Source organism: Pipistrellus hanaki, assembly GCF_964339955.1.
Source record: "Pipistrellus hanaki genome assembly, chromosome: 8".
Taxonomy (NCBI): Eukaryota; Metazoa; Chordata; class Mammalia; order Chiroptera; family Vespertilionidae; genus Pipistrellus; species Pipistrellus hanaki.
In genome coordinates, this window is record NC_140510.1 from 71,666,814 (window position 1) to 71,687,748 (window position 20,935).

Here is a 20,935-nt window from a genome sequence, read left to right on the forward strand (position 1 = left end):
AAAAACTGATTTTAGAGAGGGAAGAAGGAAGAGGAAGAGAGAGATAGAAACATCAATGATGAGAGAAAATTATTGGTTGGCTGCCTCCTACATGCCTCCTACTGGGGATTGAGCCCACAACCTAGGCATATGCCCTGACCGTGAATTGAACCATGACCTCCTTGTTCATGGGTCGATGCTCAACTACTGAGCTACACCAGCTGGGCACAGTATAGATTTAAAAATTTTTTTAAAAAAATAAATCTTTATTGTTGAAAGAATTACATATGTTCCTTTTCTCCCCTATTGTCCTCTCCCCCTTCCCTCCTAAGTCTTTACCACGTACTGTCTGTGTCCTTGGGTTATGCATATACGCATATGAGTCCATTGGTTGATCTCTTCCTCCTCCGCCCTCCCCTGCCTTCCCTCTGGGATTTGACTGTCTGTTCATTGTTTCTATGTCTCTGGGTCTATTTTTGTTCATCAGTTTATGTTGGTCATTAGATTCCACATATGAGTGAGATCATGTGACATTTATCTTTCTCTGACTGGCTTATTTCACTTAGCATAATGCTCTCTAAGTCCATCCAACCCCTTCATTGGCCAGAGCAGCCACAGGCTACCATGTAAGTTGTTTGAAACATGGCTCTAGGGGGCGCCATTCCCTTTGAATCTCCGTATGTGAAGGGTGCCTCCTAGATTTGTCATATACCAGTTATGAAGCATAGCCGGAGCATTTTTCTACCTCTGGTCTTCTGTTTTCCATGGTACTTGTTATTGATATTAGTATTCATTGTCTTCCTACTAAAGCTCACATTTATTAGAAGTCTTAGTAATTTCCAAAGGATCCGTGTGCAGTGGGCCATCTTCCGGCAAACCCGTAGCTTATTTGCATATTGAAGCATGGTGGAGAAGCTCAGCAATCCGGAGTGTCCTCTTCATCAGGTGAGGAGGTGTCCTTTGGGGCTTAGCTGGATCTGAACTTTAGTTTTGACACCCAAGCATGGTTCTGTTTGTAAGTCCATGACAGAAACAAAAGGCATTGGGAAAATCACACCCAGTCCTCTTGTCAAATCTAATGCAGCATTCTTGTCAGATAAATTTTAATTAGATTCTTTTTTTTTTCCCTGTTAGCAAAACATGCTCTGAAATCACTGAATGGGATTGGAAAACAAACAAATCACTGAATGGGATTGGGGGAAAAAATTGTTTGTTTTCCAATCCCATTCAGTGATTTCAGAGCATGTTTTTGATAGCTCAAGTAGATTTCAGTGAGACAAATGTGGACTGGCTGTTTGCCATCTGCAGGGAAATAATTCCACATCTTGGTCTGGATAGAAGGTCCGCCTTTACTTAGATCCATACTCCCACATTCCATGCTCCTGCACTCCTACAGTCCTGTGGCTCTTGGGACATATACGGCAGTTTTAGGGTTCCATGCCCTCACACATGCTGTTCCTGCCTCATGTTCCTTTTCCTCCTCAGTCAACGGACCAGCCTCTCTCCATCTCCCAAATCCGGCCCAGGTGTTACCTGCTGCGTTTCCAGGGAACATCTCCCTGCTCTTTTCTCTCCCTGCTTTTCATCTCCCACTTTCCACCCAAACCAGATAATTGGACAACCTTTTCGTGCCCTTCTGCAGCTCCCCCAGTTTTGTTCTGGTGTCCCCCTCCCCCTCACTGTGGGGTAAGGCTGTCTCGCCAGCCCCTGCCCTGGGGTGTGTTTTAGCATGGCGCTGAGCTTAGACTGAGGAAACAGGGTTTCGGAAACTCAGCAGTTTGTTCAAGATAACACGACTCACTGGTTAAGCAGGGCCTGAATGTGACCCCTAATCCCTGTGACTCTAAAGCCTGTTTTAACAACCCGGCTATGAGGTCCCATGTCACCATTTGATGGCTGCATGCCACTGGCTTGGGAAGGTGGGCGTTGCTGCTGTGCTTGGCCACTTAATTTCCTCCTGGGACTGACATTTGGACCTCTTCCTTCCTCCCGAGTCCCTAGGGAGTTTGGCTTCCCTGCCGATTCTCACTCAGGATCCCTGGTTCCTGCCAGGGTGTCCTGCCTTCGTGCGCACTGTGTGGGTAATTGGGTTTTAGCTTTTTCCATCAATAGGCCTAACACCCAATTTGATTTTTCATCCTCTGGGTACCCACCTTTTTCCTGCCAGGCAGCCTGTGACTACTCTCAGGGTCTCTCCAGAGAGGCATTGGGTTCCAGGTTGCTGTTGCAGCTCTCTCCAGCCATGTCCCTCCCTTGACGGTGTGTGCGAGCAGTGTGTGCACAAGTCCCCAATTATCCTATATAGTAAAACCCTAATATGCAAATCAACCAAACAGCAGAATGACCGGTTGCTATGACACACACTGACCATCAGGGGACAGATGCTCATTGCAGGATCTGCCCCCTGGTGGTCAGTGTGCTCCCACAGGGGGAGTGCAGCTCAGTAAGAAGCCTGGCTCACAGATGATGAACGCAGAGGTGGTGGCAGGATCCTCCCCCCTACATCCCCCTCCACAGCAGCACTAAGGACCCCCCCGGGGATGTCCACCTGCTGGCTTATGGACATCCTAAGCCAGCAGGTGGACATCCCCCGAGCGGTCCAGGCCTGCGAGAGGGCGCATGCCAGGCTGAGGGGACCCCCCCTACAATTCTAGTGCCCACAGTCAAGTTTCTGTCATTGCAATAGAAGCATATGCTCAAGATGTGTTTGTTGAATTGAAATGTTTGAATGCAAACCTAGAAAAGAATATTGAAATTCGCCCAGTGCAGTAAGACTTCAGTCGCTCTTGCCTCTCGTTGTTTCTAAGAGGACTGGAAAGAGACCCTTTGTCTCTGCCGGGTTTCTTGTCTTTCCCAGCATGGAGGAGGTAGCATTAACCAGCCAAGTGACTGGACTTTGGAATTTCTAATATGATCTTTATAAAGCCTGGGTATCTTTCACCTTTGAGTTCTTTCTCCATTTGTGAGTCAGCACCGTCTTCATCACTGTCACTGTTTAAGAATTCATTGCGAGAATAGGTCATATTCCTTTTGCTGTATATGAAAATGAATAAATGAAAATGCCTTGGAGTGTGCTCTCCTTCCCAGAATTCACTTGTGCTCCAAATAGACAAACTTTCTCTCATTGGTCTTAGTTACACTTAAAAAAAATATCTTCTAATCTTGGTTAATGTTATTTTTAACCAAAAACAAAGAATTATTGAAAAAAAACAAACACTTGTGTACATCAGAAAAAAATTGGGGGATCAAGATATTCACTATAAAACTTGAATGAAGCATATGACTGATTGGAATAGAAGAATTTGATTCTCTTTCAAATATTTTTCTTTAATGTAGAGTGCAGTTTAGCAACAACAATAAATAATGGCTACAAAATGCTTATTCTCTGCTAGGCAGTGTTCCAAGTGCTTGATCCTTATTAAATCATTTAGTTTTAATAACACCCATATGATGCGGTAATATTACTATTTCTAATTTTCATCTGAGAAAACCGAGGGACAGAAAGGCTAGGTAAATAGCTCACCTTTAACAGGTCAAGGAGCTGAGTGGAGCCAGCACTGAAACCCAGGCAGCCTGGACCTGGAGTCCTTGTCCATGGTATGACCAGACTGCCCCTCTGTTACACAGTGACTTCACATGTAATGTGTGAGAAGCACATTGACTACAGTAAAGCCATAGTTTATAATATTAATTAAAGCCCTAAACTTACAAATATATAAGCTCAGCGAGTCTCCAGGTGATCAGAGAAGGCTTTTTTACTAATTATACAGTAGGCACACTGTGCCGGAATTTTAAACACAGAGGTTTCAGTGAGGTTGGCCATAGATAAGTAGCCTGAGACACAGATTGGAACATTAAAAGAGGGGTGACTTACGGGCTGGATTGTATCCCCTCAAATGCCTATGTTGAAACTCTAATCCCACTGTTTGAGAATGGCACAGCTTTAGGGATGGGGTCTCCCAGAGGTAATTAAGATAAGATGAAGTCATTAGGGTCAAGCTTAATCCCCTGGGACTGGTGTCCTTACAGGAAGCGATGAAACAGATACACACACGGGGGATGCCATCTCCACGCCAAGGAGAGATGGCTCAGAGGAGGTCAGCCTGCCTCACCTTGGCCCTGGCTCCGAGCCTGCAGAACCGTGGGAGGCAAATTTCTGTAGTTTAACTTACCCAGTCCGGGGCACTCCGGTAAGGCAGCCCTACAAGACTCATGCACTGCCTGTCAGTCAGCGTGGGCCGCTCTAACAAGAACACCACAGGCTGGACGGCTTCCACAACATACACTGATTCTCACGGTGCTGAGGATGGACATCTGAGATCACAGCAGGTCACCTGGGAAGAATCTCCTTCCTGGTAGAGGGATTCTCTTACTACTATGAATATTGAGGTTTTGCATTCTTTCAGTGTTCATTTTTTGTATCAATATTTAGGAGCAATGTTACTGCAAAATAGTACAGCCACATTTGTATTCTCCACAGCCGAGATAATGAATTTCAACTCCAATTTTTCCAAGTTCAAGAGAAAAAATAAAGATCATAACATGTGGGTCGAGAAGGAAATTCACTATGGTGCATTAATACCCTTGAAGGTGACATTAGTGGGAGACTTTATTAAAATATGCAGCCTGAAGGTGAGGATTGAGAACATAATCATCCAGGTGAGTGAGTGGTGTGCCTTTGCTGCCGCTCCTCAGGGTCACCTTGGAAGGAGCTGAGCCATGGCCTCCTGTCTCTCCTGAAACACCTCTGGCAGGTGTCAGCCTGGCTGTTCCAACACGAACTGTGGCAAGTTGAAGAGCAAGGAAGAGTGGCCCCTGGGAGCCCACCGGTAGATGGTCAGAGGGCTTCAGTGTTCATTCTGAACGACATTATGTGTCTGTATAGTTAAGCAGCACCACGCTCATCAGCATATGACATATCTGAATATTGGTGACCAAATACTTTCCTCGGAGGAATACCGCTTCTCCAGTCTGTGGGGTAACACAGTTTTAACGCCCTGTCTAGGTGTACACAGTTGCTTTAATTTGTCTCTAGTGAGGTTGCCTTGCCTTGTTGAGGAGGTCATTTTCCTTCCGAGTGCCGTCCTGCTTGTGTCAGTGTCCCCCTGCCCACTGTGTTCCAGCCGTAGGCTCCTCTGCAGTTCCCCAAGCCCCCATGGTTACTCCTGCCTTCTGGGTGACTGCTCAGTGGCTAAGCTCTGGGATCATTTTTTCCCCTTCAGGTTTCTTATAAAATGAGGAAAGATGGACACAGTAAGGTAATATGATCTGCTGCCCTGGGGCATGGGGATTTCCCAAGGGGCTGACTGGAGGGAGCCGCTCTTAACCAGTGCGTTCTCCCGTTTCCATGCGATTCCAAACCTCAGGTTGCATATTTAAAAGCAATAAGACATAAAGATCTTTCCTCTACTTGATAGGGCTTATGAGCAAGACTTAGCATAAGGAAGATCTTTATGTCTTATTACTCTCAGCAGATAGCTTAAACCCGAGAGCTTTACATCATATTAGATTGAGTTGTGCATGTTAAAATTTTCCAAACAGCAGGTAGAAAGATTCTGTTCTAAATGTAGCATTGATATGTTAACCTATTTTTATTATATAAAATAAGCATTTTTTGGATTTTATTTTAGCTATCATATTTTTCTTTCACCACGTTATGAAAGCAGGTAGCTAGATATTTTTTGTCTTTGAAGAGGCATGGATTATTTCAATTTTGTTGATATTTTCTGTCTGAAAATGTGTGTACACAGCGTTCACTTTTAATTTAAATGCTTCCTTATACATGTTGGTGATACATAAATGTTTTTTGATGACTTTGAAGTCTTCAGGATTTATTTGAGGTCACTTTTATGTAATTAGAATGATCAAGGTTCAAATCCACCTGGAAGCAAAGGAATAAACACAATGGTTTTGAAGGTCATTTCTAGCCATTGGACCCAAGCTTTGTGCAGACAAGAACTCCCTACTAGGCCCCCAAACAGGGGCGCCACCTGGTGGACACAGTGAGAATTCTTCATTTTCTGGAGTTTGTAATAAATGCATAGACCGTAGGTAGATTTACTTATGTATTTAAATTCATATGCTTTACAGTTTTAATTGCTGCATAACTTTCCAACTTCCTACAAATACTTGGGCTCTGAAATAAGGGGGAACCATTAGGATACCAGGAAGACGAAGTGAGAACAACCAGTCCAAGAAGTAGAGGCTTTGAGTTATTTCACCTTATATTTTGTCTTTGTCCTTTCACAGTTGATTGTTAGCTGTGTGTATTCACATGAAAAGCCTTTCATAAGAGCCTTCCGCTCCCCTGCAGCTCCTCTGTTTCCCATCTCTCTCCCCACCTACGCACGCCAACTTCTTAACAAGGTTTTGTTTGCTCTCACTCATCCACTTCCTTACTGCCCACACTCCTTAGCTTACTTTCATCTGTCTCCTTCCCTGACACTCCGTGACATCACTCCCCAAAGTCACCAGTCACTTTGTCACAAAGTTTGTAAACACTTTCAGTTACTACCTTATTCCATTACTTGGGAACATTCCACATGGCTGGTCACTCCTTCCTTGCCTCCCCGCTTCCCCGGGTTTCTGGGACTCCTTTCCTGGTGTTCTCTCACATTTCCGGCTCTTCCTCCCCAGGAGTTTCTTCAGGTTACCCTTCGTCTGCCCTTCTGTTAAATTCAGGTGTTCCATAGATCCCTAACCTAGTTCTCTTCTCTTCTTCATTCTTTTGGGGTCGTGCTGTCCATGCAAATGGCATTTGTTATCCTCTCTGTGCTAGCAGATCCCAGATGTGTACCTTTGGTTCCTGTGTCGCTCCTTGTCTCTAGGTTACCTGCACTTGCCACCCCTCCCTCTCAACTACCCACCAAGCATCAGCACACTGGGGAGGGCTGTCAGCCACAGCGAGGTCGGCATGTCTCAAACTGCGCTCAGCTCCTGCTTGCCCTCAGTGACACCTCTGGATCCCTCCCCAAAGGAATGAATAGCAACTCTGAGCATCCAAGCGAGAGTCCTGGATGGATCAAGTAGCCAGGAATTGAAGCAATGGAAATTGAAGCAATGGAATCAGTAAAATTCTTAAAGTGAAACCTTACCAAGAAAATACCAACCAGAATGCATTTTAAAAACATCCTTCTAAAATGAGTAACTGTCTCTGTAGCCCTTGTCTGCTTGGGAGTTTGGAGCATCCTTCTCTGTTGTGTTGTGTGAATGATCTTTCTGAAACGGGAAGAACGTGAGCTGGCTAAGTAGAGGTTTCAAGAGATGCTCCTTCTGTCTTTGGCTTATGGCACTCACTCTAGGAGCCTGGGTTCATATTTTAGGGTTATTTGTTATGCAAGGAAAGCTAATGCTATATAACAAAATCTAATATGCAAATTGTCCTCTCAACTGGGAATTGGACCAGGAGTTCGACCACTGGCCCATCAACTGCTATGGCCCCTTCCCACAGCCATCACCCTCCCCCACCCCCACCCTGATTGGGGGTGGGGCAGGCTGGCCAACCTCTCTTATTCCCTCCTCAAAGCTGGCCTGGCCAGATCGGGGCAGGCTGGCCGGACCCCACCCAAGCACAAATTCGTGCATTGGGCCTCAGGTTTGCAATCTTGGAACTTGTAAACAGTACTTGTTTTTTGTGCCGATGCCTGTCCATTCATCACTGCAGCTGCATTGGCGATGCAGTTAATTGCTGTTGTCACCTTCTGAAGGTCGGCATTAATCTTCTGTCCTTTCTTATTAGAGCTGCTGACGTAGAGACAGGTGATCACAATAACGGGAGGGAAGAGCAGAGAGCAGGAGACCCACAGGCAGTGGCTCCTTACTGTTTCAGTGAGTGGCTCTTTCGTCACAGTGACGGCAAGGGCATGTCAGGTGCCAGCTTCATCGCACAAACTGGAATTCGCCAAGCTTTCTGAGCTGCATCTTTAGAATGACTCAGGGTTTCCCATTGTTCAGCTTGCTGTGTGGAAGTGAAGCTGTCAGCCTTTTCTGTAAGGGGATTTGGCTCGTAGTTATCCCGCATCTCGGACACATGGCTTCTTACTCCATCAGCCTCGCAGGAACCTGTCTGGTGGCATCTTCAGAAACCCATCGGGTCTGTCACAGAAGCTGGTTATTCACTTCTTTTGGTGACAGATGATTTCAGCTCATTTTTACTTTCTCATCTGGCTTCCGTGGAACAGCTGTTTAAAATTGTTCTTCCCACTCGCGAGGGCTGCTTTCGTGTTTCCCACTGACCGATGTTGTAACCTCTAAATGACAAATAAGACCGTGAGCTTGTGGGACCCGAGGGTGACACGCTCCAGGGTTCCCCAAGACAGACCCTGCAGTTGTTACTCTTTATTTTCATCTTTATGGGGTCTCTTACAGGACTGATGGGGGATCAGACTTTAATTTTATTCTCTGTAACAATTGTCCCCCCACCTCACCATCTTGTCCTTTCTAAGGCTCAAAGTGGCCTTGTTTCCTCATATTTTATAAGGAAAGTACCGTAGACATCTACAACATTGTCATTATCGACAACAAAACGTTGCATTTATAGAAACTTTCAATTTAATTTTCTGTGTGAAGAGTAATAATAATAGCCAACAATCAGAGTTTGCCACACATCCCATGCATTGTTCCCAGTGGTTCTCCTGCATTGTCTACATGAATCTCACAATAAGCTTAGAGATGGGTACAATCATTAGAGCCATTTTAGGGATGAGTACACCCAGGCACCAAGGTCAAAATGCCAGGACTTGAAACCAGGCAGTTTGGTAGTGGTCACAGTATGAGCCAAAGAGCAATGTGGTCTCAGTTCAAAGCCTCCAGACCACCTGGCTATTACGTGAGAGAAACGTGGACCCTGAGATTCAGTTCTTCCTTGGTGGGGCTTAGGGTCCTGGCTCTACTCCTGGGCTGTGCGCTGCCGTCTGGGGTAGCCCCCTTATGGGAGCTTAGTAGGGCTCCAGGGCAGGCAAGGGACTCAGTGTCCAGAGACCTGAGAACCAGCTGAGGACCCTCACTTGTCAGCGTCCTTTAAAAGGTGCAGCCTGTGCCGGCAATGAATTTCATTCTCTCGAGACCTTCTTTTTTTGGACCTGCGCTATTAGGGCTTATGATGCTATCTTTGAAATGAAAACCAGTCATCTTCTTTGCACTTCTAATGCAGATGATCTTTTGTATTTCCGTTTTCTGAAAAACTGCCTCAGAGGAAAATTATTGCATTCTTCCAAAAGTAAGGCAATACTGAAGGCAAAAAATCAGACATCTAAGTACTTTTGTGTGGGAAATTCATGGGGTTCTATCAAGGATTTTTTTCTTTTTTAAACCCAATAGGTCTTAGGATATTTCTTCTTTGTGTTTCTAAGATCTATTAGATAACATGTTCAACATATTATACAGTGTGTCTAAATACAGTGAAGAAAAAACATCTATTGTCCTGGGAAGCAGGCATTATTAGTTATTTCCTTTATAATATTTCCTGTGTGAACCTGGGTAATACATTTACTTAGATTTCTGGAGTCCAGTTTTTGATCTAAAAAGTTAAAAAACAACAACAACACGCATTGTAGCTGTCCATCAAATGTCTCAAACTTTTTTCTTTCTTTATTGATTAAGGTATTACATATATGTCCTTATCCCCCCATTGCCTCCCCCAACCCCCAATCATGCCCTCACCCCCATCCCCTGTGTCTCAAACTTTTGAAATAATTGCTAGCAACTCTTAGCAGAACAAAATGATACTGTCATTAAATGATACTTTATTGAGTATTTTCCACATTGTGTTTTTTTAGGTTCAAATTTTAAGGAAACAAAATAAATTCTATGTAGAAAAGATGGAATGTATGAGGCCATTTTTGGTGCTGCACCCTAGAGATAGCATCCTTCCAGAACATTCTCCGGTACTGTTTCTATCTGTCAGACTCTGTGTGTGTGTGTGTGTGTGTGTGTGTGTGTGTGTGTGTGTGTGTGTGTAGGGGGGAGGGGGAGGGAGTGTGTGTGCTGAGAATGTGGGGCGAGCATCACAAGATCCTCATGCCCTGTTTTACTCACGGTAAGACCCCGGAGAGAAAGGAAGGCGCCTCTCTTTCACTTCACCAGGGACGCCGAGGCTGCCGTGTCCTCACAGCATCACAGTCCTTTTCTCTGAGCACGGACACAGCTTGCGTTTCCATAGAACTTTATTTTTATGGCGTTTGATTTATGCCTGTGTCCCTAACGAGACTGAAGTTCCATGTGATCAAGAAGGGCCTCTGTGCTCAGCACCATATCCCTGGAGTGTCGTCTGCGGGTTCTTACATGGGCGTGGCACTGCCCCCAGAGGGCGCCGGAGGTGACGGGAGGCTGTGCATTTGGTGGTAGTGGCCAGAGATGCCGATGTCCTGCGCAGTAGGACAGAGCAACGTAACAAGGCATTGCCCCCTGTCCTGCAGGTCTTTCTTAGGTCCTGCCAGACGAAGCCCTCTAAGATACATTTTGAAGGACTTCAGTAAATTATATTATTATTATTATTTTTTTTTTACAAGAAGTTATGTGAAAGGCCCAGTTATTGAGAGGAAAGTCTAAATGAATAAAGATACTATTTCCAAATTGTTGGATAATGTATGCACTCTGTGAATTCCATCCACTTTATTGCATAATTATTATTTGTACAGAAATCCTGAGCAAGCTGGGGAATGCGATTGGCTTTACTTTGAACTTTACTTGTTGTTATTGACAGTCCATGGCAGGCATTCCAGTGTCCTGCAAAGTGCAAGTCAATAGGATCAATCATAAGAAAAAGTCCTTTTAGGTATTTTTGAAGTTTTGGCAAGTTTGGTGGGATGTATGGGAATAATTTATTTCCTCACTTGCGGGATTATCAGATTTTTTCTCCATGCGGAGAGTCTGACTTGTCTTGGCATGTTGGTCCCTTCCTTTTATTATATGCAAATAAGTCTGGTCTGTTGCCATTATTTGTTTGTATATTAGTGTCTATCCGATACATCTGCATTTTCACTTTTTAATATATTTTGTGTGTGGGGGATGGCATCTGATCTTATTTCTCTTTTATATGTAAATGAATCCCTATTGAGTAAGTGTGGGCATCTGCCCACTTCATTATGGCTTCGTGTGCGCCTGCCTGAGCATTTACATATTGTAATACATATGATTTCCTCTTTATTTAAAAAAATATATTTTGATTTTTTACAGAGAGAAAGGGAGAGGGACAAAGAGTTAGAAACATCAATCAGGTGCCTCCTGCATGCCCCCTACTGGGGATGTGCCTGTAACCAAGATACATGCCCTTGACCAGAATTGAACCTGGAATCCTTCAGTCCGCAGGCTGACACTCTCTCCACTGAACCAAACCAGTTAGGGAAGATTTTTTCTTTTTAAAAAATATGCTTTTAGAGAGATAAGAGAGAATCATTGATGGGCTGCCTCCTGAATGCCCGCCCCCCACTGGGGATTGAGCCTGCAACCTAGGCATGTGCCCTGCCCGGGAATCAAACCCTGATCTCCTGTTCATAAGTTGTCGCTCAACCAGTGAGCCACACTGGCTGGGCTTAAGCCTATTTTTAAAACCCTTTAATACAAAGGTTTTCTACAATTATCATTTTGAAGCAAATAGGGTTATTCATTTCTTCAACATCCAAGTTAATCAAGATTTTTTGATGAGAAAGATATTGTAATAATCTAGGACGCTAGCTGAGAAAGAAATGCTGAAAAGATCTTATTTGTCAGGTCTTTAAAACATGGTTTCAAGCCAAAACCGGTTTGGCTCAGTGGATAGAGCGTCGGCCTGCGGACTGAAAGGTCCCAGGTTTGATTCCGGTCAAGGGCATGTACCTTGGTTGCGGGCACATCCCCAGTGGGGGGTGTGCAAGAGGCAGCTGATGGATGATTCTCTCTCATCCATGTTTCTAACTCTCTATCCCTCTCTCTTCCTCTCTGCGGAAAATCAATAAAATATATTTTAAAAAAACAACAAAAAACCAAAAAAAAAACATGGTTTCAAATTTAACTTTGAATACAATTTTCATTTTGTTGAATTTTAGCAGAGTATAACGTCAATATTTTATAGCCTTTTGTATGTGTATTGAATATGGCAATGTTGTTTTCTCTTGGGCATTAAATTATTCTTTTTTTAAAAAAAATATATTTTATTGATTTTTTACAGAGAGGAAGGGAGAGAGATAGAGAGCCAGAAACGTCGATGAGAGAGGAACATCGACCAGCCACCTCCTGCACAACCCCTACCGGGGATGTGCCCACAGCCAACGTACATGCCCTTGACCGGAATCGAACCTGGGACATTTCAGTCCGCAGACCGACGCTCTACCACTGAGCCAAACCGGTTTCGGCTCTCTTTGGCATTAAATTATTCTTAAAATTTCTTTGAAATACCTTTTTTCAAAAAATATATTTTATTGATTCTGTACAGAGAGGAAGAGAGAGGGATAGAGAGCTAGAAACATCGATGAAAGAGAAACATTGACCAGCTGCCTCCTGCAGACCCCCTACTGGGGATGTGCCCTCAACCAATGTACATGCCCTTGACTGGAATCAAACATGGGACCCTTCAGTCCGCAGACCGACGCTCTATCCACTGAGCCAAACCGGTTTCAGCTGAAACATCTTATATACTTTATAAATTATTCTTACTTCAGAACTGGATTCTCAGATATTAAGAAGAATTATTAATTTTTATTTCCATAGTCTTCAGAAACATTTGATTGAGTTTATAACCAATATTAAAATGTATCATAATTTTAAAAAGTGAACTTTATGTAAAGCTATAAAATCTAATGGCTCAGGTGTAATTCCCTTTTTGTTCCTATAAAAATGTAATAATTCAATGCCATTACATAGTAAAGTTTTGAGAAGCAGTGTTTGTTTTGAGTGATAATTTCAGAAGAGTAACATAAAAGTGCCATTAAGCCAGTACTCCTAGACCAGAGCTCCTTTACAGCTTGTCATCTATATTCCTTGAGTGTTCATAGAGTAAAAATTCAACTTTTTAAGTAGTGAGTAGAATACCATCCAAATATTTGGTTGCCAAGGTGTTGAAAAAATAATAAATCTGAGCATTGATTACTAAATGCAATGGGAACTTCTGTTTTTGGGCCATCAAGGCATTCAGGACATAATCTAATGGCTGCACCTCTGTGCCCTGTAACTTATCACCCTCTTGTAAACATTCCCTACACGGCCATGTTTTCATCCCGGAGAGCCAGACTTCCAGGCCCTCTTTGCCTAGTTTTACCCAATGTTCCAGAAATGTAACATCAAGAGACTTAGATCTGTCATGAGTCAACACACCTGCTATTTTAATTTTTTTAAAATAAAGGGCATTGTAATAGTTGTTTCCACCTATGCAGAGTAAAACATTTAGTGTCTTTAGGAAATATAGAACTGGTAAGATGGTAATAATGTATAGCCCACCAGAGTACCGGCTTTTCCACCAAAAACCAGCTGGAAACAAGTAGAGAGCTGCTGTCTGCCACGCTGCAGCATCATCCAGGGTGACTGTCGCTGAGGGTGTGGACTCTCACGGGGAAAGAATGTCAGGGAATCAGTCTGTTCTTGAGTGCGTGCTGGGAAATACCCACAGCAGCCGCGTAGAGACAGAGCTGCGTTTGTTTACGCGTGGGGTTGTGTATTCGTGAGGGTCTCTCCATTCCCAGAGCCTCAGGGAGCTGCTTTAAATACTTGTGGTGTTCCCGGAGACAGCCCACGCATTTCCTTCCCACGCGACGAGGACACTAGTCAAGATGTTCTGCTCTTCCGTGCGCTGACATCACAAGGGGAGTGCAGTTCGTGGGAAAGGGGGTGTGAAGGAGCCACGGGTGTCTTTCGTAAGTTACTCTACTAGATGGTAGCCCAAACTGTTTTCCAGCAGTGAGGGCAGAGAGGGGACTGCCTTTCTCAGTAAGAACAGGAGTAACAAAAATCCTCAATGTCTTTGATGGATAATAAAATACATTACTAAGAACTTACGAATATATAACTAAAATAATAACTTACATTTAGAATCCAGCCCCCTTTTCATGCTTATGATCCAATGAGATAATGTGGGGCAATTGATTTACACTCTGCATCTTATATTCAACAAATGTGAGCTTCTATTTAGTGTTGTGAGAGCATTTTATTTTTAGTCATACATTTAATAGTAGTAATAAAAATTGTGGTGGTATTGTAGGGCAGCCCCATTTTCAACCTAAATTACATCAGATCTTTCTTGATTTCTAGATAATGTATTTTCATTGTAATTCAATGCAGTTGGAAGGAGTTGGTTATGCTTGCCTAATGTCTCTTTATCAAAAATTAATTACTAATTAAAAAATATTTTTATATTGATTTTTTTTTACAGAGAGAAAGGGAGAGGGATAGAGAGTTAGAAATCCTGATGAGAGATAAACATCAATCAGTTGCCTCCTGCACACCCCCTACTGGGGATGTGCTCACAACCAAGGTACATGCCCTTGACCAGAATTGAACCTGGGATCCTTGAGTCCGCAGGCTGACGCTCTATTCACTGAGCCAAACCAGTCAGGGCAGTCATCACTGACTTTTTATTTACAATCATTATCGTGTACTCTCTGTGGTTTTCTATAATTCCAAGTGTTATTTTTAAATGTGTTGGGATGTCCATGGACTCTTCCATTCAGAAGCCACATGACTCTGGGGCCGAATTGCTGACCACTGCTCTGGAGACTGCTGGAATCGCATGGTCCCATCTGCCAGAGTTCCTCCCGTTCCTCTTACCTCCTTTTGGGTTGAAGCAGTCTTTCTGATTTCCCCCTGAAGCATCCCTCGCACCAGAGAGAACTGCCGTCCCTGAGATTGCTGTATACTGGACACTGGCAGCGCTCCCCATTTCTCCCAGGCTGGGTGTTCAGTGGTCAGTTGTTCATTCGCTTTACGTTCTGGGCCATGACCACCCCGGGCTTATTTTAGTACCCATGAGGTATCTCAATTTACATGCAACCAAGTAGGGTTAATGCTCCCGGGTTCTCTCCTTCCTCCTCTTTTCCCAAGACCTCTGAGCGTTTCAGGACATATTCTTTAGAAACGCCCTGTCACAGTGCTCCCTAAACGCCTACTACACAGTGGCACCTGGAAATGCCTTAGCGGGTCTGAGCACCCGACACATCTGTGGGAAATGACACAGGACAGCGATGTTCTCAGGGAGGAGGTACAGTGTAAGGTGTCAGGAGGAATGTGAGGAGGAGTGTGAGGAGTGTCACGGAGAAGAGAGGGAGGCTGTTGGCCAGGGGAAATCACTGCACAAGAAATGGGCCCAAGCCAGCACTCAGAGAGACGCCAGAATGGGGCTGCTACCAACAGACTTCACCTTCTGGGTGTTTCTGAGGACGAGTCTTTCCTGGCTCTGGTGCCGTCATCAGCAGGAACCGAGGCGTTGACTCCTTGAACCCCAGAATAGAAAGATGACTTTGGTTGTCCTATTAAAAAATAGAGCTGAAACCAGTTTGGCTCGGTGGATAGAGTGTCGGTCTGCAGACTGAAGGATCCCAGGTTCGATTCCGGTCAGGGGCATGTATAATACATTGGTTGCGGGCACATCCGCAGTAGGGGGTGTGCAAGAGGCAGCTGATCGATGATTCTCTCTCATCGACATTTCTAGCTCTCTATTTCTTTCCCTTCCTCTCTGTGGAAAATAAAAAAAATATATTAAAAAAAAAAGAAAACAGAACTTTTTCATAAGCCGTTCATTGTAACGGTTGACAACGTAGGCTTGCACTTGTCCTCCTTCCATTAGCTGGCAATCTCACGCCTTTCCCTTTGTTCTCTGCCCCTGTCCTCCCCCCAGGACACGCTGTCTCCTGCTAGCAGGAGGGGATGGAGCTGTTCTGGGCCCTGGCACACACTGTCCTCCCCTATTGGCCATTGTTTCCTGGGGAGACTGGCTTCTATTGAGCAGAACTGGCACCGTCTGGCATGTCGGCCTGGATGCCACCTCTCAGGCTGACGAGAGACACTCTGACTGACTAATTAGATTCGTTGTATAACCTGCCGTGGGGCTCGGATGTGAGAGTATTCCAAGTTCACGAATTGATATGAACTCCATGCTTCACTGGTCTCTTGCAGTGAAGGAAGATGCCAGTGTTGTTGGTGTGATGCCTGTAAAATTCTTGATGAAAATTTCAAACCTGAAAGAAAAGGGAGCTCTTAAAAGAAATACTCTCAAAAGAAATACTCTCAAAATGAGTGCAGGCATTTTCTCTTTGTTAATACAGTTTGGGTTTTCACAGGAATCCTTCCATTTGTAAAAATAGTAGCAATATGCATCTCTCTCCATAGACTCTTGCAGATAGATTATAAACAAGATAGTCAAAGGTATACAATAGATGCACTGTCCCAAGATCTTTGTTATAACAGACCACATTAGGTGCCTTTCATATCACCTTGTAGCATGAATCACGAGTGGCTTTTCAGCATGTTTTCTTTCATCTTTGGACTGTGAGGGAAGCAGAAGGATGTTTTCCTTTTTATAAAAGAAAAAGTGGCCCAAGAGGAAATCGTTGGGTCTCAAAGCAAAATGGAGACACTGGCTGTGCTGCTGCCAGGGTGCGGTTGGAGTGCCCTGCCGCCTGGCCTCGGTTCCATCTCTGAGCCCTGTCAGTGGTGCCACGGGGTAGTGATTCCCTCTTCATCGGTGTGTTTCCCTGGGTAACAGTGACAGGGAGGCTGCAATGTGCTTTGAGGAGCACGGTTTGCCTTGAAGAGCGGCCGTGTCAGGCCCTGGTGAACACGGCAGACTCTGAGGGCAGTTGCTGGACTTGACCGAGACCCCAGCTCCCCACTTACAGCTGCGTGGCTCTGGGAAAGGTGACCGCTCTGAAAAAAAAAAAAAGTGCCAAGCTAATAGGGATGTGGTGGCAAAAGGAGGGAGGACATACCTGCAAAGCACAAAGGAGAGAGAGGGCCTGCACCGAGCAACTTCCCGTTGTCTTATTGTTACTTAAGAATTGCGTTTTCCACACTGGGTGTGACTTTGTTTTGCAGCGCCTGGCGGGGACTTGTGTTTGCACTGTTCAGAACTGATTCCCCAAGTTCTGCTGGTGTAGTGCGTATTTCCCTTAACTGGTCTGTATCTGATGAATGCTTGCTCTTCAGTCTCCTAAAAGGATAAAAATCTATGGGCACGGTGAGTGGAACAGGGCACTGCCCACGAGGCGGAAGATCTGGACTGCGGCCAGCGCAGTCGTGTACCTTGGGTCAGCCACGCAACCTCATCCAGCTCAGCTCCCTTTTCCCTCACAAGGAGGCTGGACTGTGCAACTTCCCATCCTCCTCCCCACCCCACCCCATGACGCAAGTAATAGGGCCATTCCCTTTACCAAAATATTAGGCAAAGCAAGCCCTATTATCCATCTCATTTAGTCAAAGACTGTTATTAGAAGGATCTAACTTTTATTACGTCAGATAGAATTGACAAGTGCCTGCATCGATCTAAGAAATGATATATTCTGAGGCATTTTTAAAAAATGCAAGTTTCCTCATACATCCTAAGGAAAGAGCGCTCGTCAAATTAAAGCAATAAATCGGTGCATCACGGAGTCCACCTTGCGTGGAACGGGTGGCTTGTCCTTCCGCCGGTCCCTGCCCCATGGAGGGACTCTCCCGCCGTCGGTGTAACCCTGGTCCGCCCACACCGTCCTCACGCCTGGGCATTGCCCTGAGGACGGAGAGCAGAGAGAGGAATTGCTTTCTCCTTGGTCTGTGCACTGTGGGGACACATTCGGGTTCCCCCTCCTCCCCCAGAGTGCTCACTTCCCTGTGTGCACTTGACCATTTGACAATGAAATAAAATGAAAGAGAAAACGAATGGGGAGATGTATTTCTCGGGCACAGACGCCACGGGCAGCTGATGAAGTCCTGGGGTCCTCGGTTGCTTTTTGCTTTGGTGGACAGGCTGAACCTCTCCTTCTCCGTCTGTCAGGTGGGAACGCTGTCCTCAGGATGGAAAAGACAGAAAGTGCTGGCAACTAAGAATTTAGCAAGCCGGGCCGGCATGGCTCAGTGATTGAACGTCGACCTATGACCAAGGGGTCATCGTTCAATTCCCAGTCAAGGGTACATGCCTATGCCAAAACAGGTTTGGCTCAGTGGATAGAGCGTCGGCCTGCGGAATGAAGGGTCCCGGGTTCAAATACTGTCAAGGGCATGTACCTTGGTTGCGGGCACATCCCCAGTGAGGGGTGCAGGAGGCAGCTGATCAATGTTTCTCTCTCATTAGTGCTTCTAACTCTCTATCCCTCTCCCTTCTTCTCTATAAAAAATCAATTAAAAAAAAAAAAAAGAGTACATGCCTGGTTTCAGGCTCGATTCCCAGTGGGGGCCATGCAGGAGGCAGCTGACCGATTATTCTCTCTCATCATCGATGTATCTCCGCCTGTTTGTAGGGCCAGGGAGACCTGCTGAAGAGCGCGAAGAACGAAGCCCTGGAAAACATGAAGCAGATCCAGCTGGCGTGCTTGTCCTGCGGACTCAGCAAGGCGCCTGGCGGCACAGCCGAGGCCAAGAGCAAGCGCAGCCTGGAAGCCATCGAGGAGAAGGAAGGCGGCGAGGAGAACGGGAAGCTGCGGCCCTGAGCGGGTCCACGAGGGCTCCGTCCTTTGTGTCAGACTGTTTGTTCCTTCTGTTTTTCTTCCCCGAAGCTTTTTAGACTTTCACAAAACGATGCATCTTTGGGATGTTGGACATAACAGGTATTTTCACAATGTCAGTATTTTAATGTAGTTAATTTATCTAAGTTAAACTGCTTAGTTGTAGTGTTTTAAATTCTGAGATGTTTGAGCTCACCCATGTATGGATGTGTGTGTGTGTGTGTGTGTGTGTGTGTGCGCGCGCGCGTCTTTCAGAGAGAGACAGAAAGAGACAGAGATACAGAGAGAGGTTGAGATCCTGTTAAAATCCATGCTGTATTGCATTATTCATTTAGTAAGTTATTAATGTATCATTTTAGGAAATATTTGTTAACCTAAAATTCTAAAGAGCACTCACTAGGACTTGTTGCTGTGTTTACCTTTGCTTCTCGACCTTTGCCATTTAATTCAGAGATGTTGACATTGCTTATATTAAAGGAAGCCAAATTTGCCAATGCACAGGTATTTTGATAGATTACACACAGACTAGCAAAATTCCTAACAATTATAGTAGAAATAAAAATGAACGAAAGATAAATGATTAAAATTTCTGAAAAGATCAGAAAAGTAATTTCTTCAGTTAGTGAACTCTAAAATATTTATTAAATAAGATCAATTTTTAGAAAGTTGTATGTAGTTATGTACTAAACAGATAGGATTTCTGTGGAAAAGCTGATCATTAGTGAATTTATACCCAACTATGTGGTACTCTGAAGCACAGTAAGAGCTCTTTTATAATTAGAATTTTAATGTGACAATAATATTTAGTTACATTTCAAGTTTGAGATTTGTAGGAAGGTCTCATTCTTCCAAACTGGGAGCCTAGCATTCATTTCTATAGCAGAAACGGGCAGCTAGTGGGCCTGGGGAGTCTTGGCTTTGATAGCATTTGATTTAGGGTACTAAATTGAAGCTTAATGATATTGTTCAAACAATATGTCATCACGTTGAGCTGGTATAAGTTCTGTGGGTCAGATAACACCTTCCTAGTGATTTAAGAACTAATTGATTACAAAATGTTTGTGACATGATTTTAACACATGCAGAAAAACACGAAAAGAAGCAAATGACTGATTAGGGTACATTTATAATGGCATCTGGATCATTTTTTTGCCCTAATATTTTCATAACGTTCTTGAGTGTGATATGTTTGTTACCTCCAACAGAACTAAATGTTCTATGCTTATGAAAATATATTTATTTAAAACATTGCTTTTATTTTGAAAAGCTTCTTAATTGATTTGATTAACAAATATGCTAATTTGGGGGAACCTCGGGAAGATAATTATTGAAATTTTGCAAATATAAACATTTTCTTTAGCTACCGTGTTATTTCTGACTTCTTAACACTATTATGTCCATGTTGCACATTACTGAAAGAGTAAAGATCTGAAACAACACTTTCCCCTTTTTTTGTGTGAGTTAATTGAATAAAGAATGATGATTAAATTGGGTTATTATGTAAAAAAAAAAAAAAAAAAAAACATGTTAAAGGGTATGCTATGTCTGGTGGACCAGATATGATGAAATTTCCCCGTGGATTTACCCGGGTTCTTGGGGAGGTTTGTGAGAGCTCATTTTGGTAGGTTTCCACATGGTACTGAAATAGCCTGGGTGTGGTAAATTTTTATTTTTGTGTTATTTATTTCTGAGAGGCACTTAATAAGAATTTTAACCTTGTGTTTGTCACATGCTCTGCTCATGCCTTTTGATGCTTGATTCTGTTTTTATCCCTTTAACTTCCGGCTGGTGCTGAGAGGGCTCTGCCTGCCTACGCTCATGAAGGTAGTTCTATTCCGCACTAGTAGCTTTGTTGGTTTAGGGCCGTGGTCGGCAAACTGTGGCTCTTTGGACCCTTGAGTGTGGCTTTTCCACAAAATACCACGGCCTGGGCTAGTCTACTTTGAAGAAGTGGTGATAGAAGAAGTTTAAGTTTAAAAAATTTGGCTCTCAGAAGAAATTTCAATCGTTGTACTGGGGATATTTGGCTCTGTTGACTAATGAGTTTGCCGACCACTGACTTAGGGTAATTAGGAAATATAACAGGTGGTTTTGTTTATTCTGTTCTGTGACAGGTTTCATAACCCTCATTTGTCTGCTGGGCAAACAAGGCATGACTCTGTGGGGGCCCCAGAAGTTACACTCACTGTCCTTCAGTTCGGTAACTTCATTCCTCCACAGTTATTTTAGCAGCATCTTGCCCGAAAAATAAAGGGAGAGTAAGTCACCCAAAATATGTGTAAGTCGGAGTTGCTTAAGCTTAAACTCAAGAAGTTCCAAGGATACACTGAGGGGGGTTTATTCCTTCAAGTTTTTGT

At 44.1% G+C, this 20,935-nt stretch overlaps 1 protein-coding gene across 2 annotated transcripts in view; it reads left to right on the forward strand.

Moving 5' to 3' along the window:
* Positions 1–20,069, forward strand: part of PLCL1 (phospholipase C like 1 (inactive)) — a 231,405-nt gene extending 211,336 nt beyond the window's left edge. For both annotated transcript variants that reach the window (XR_014795814.1, XM_084893129.1), the window contains one exon: positions 18,375–20,069. Coding sequence is in view for 1 of the 2 variants with exons in the window: in XM_084893129.1 (XP_084749255.1) it covers positions 18,375–18,563 (189 nt within the window). In the remaining variant the exon portion in view is untranslated. The remainder of the gene's footprint in view (positions 1–18,374) is intronic.
* Positions 20,070–20,935: the final 866 nt, after the last annotated feature.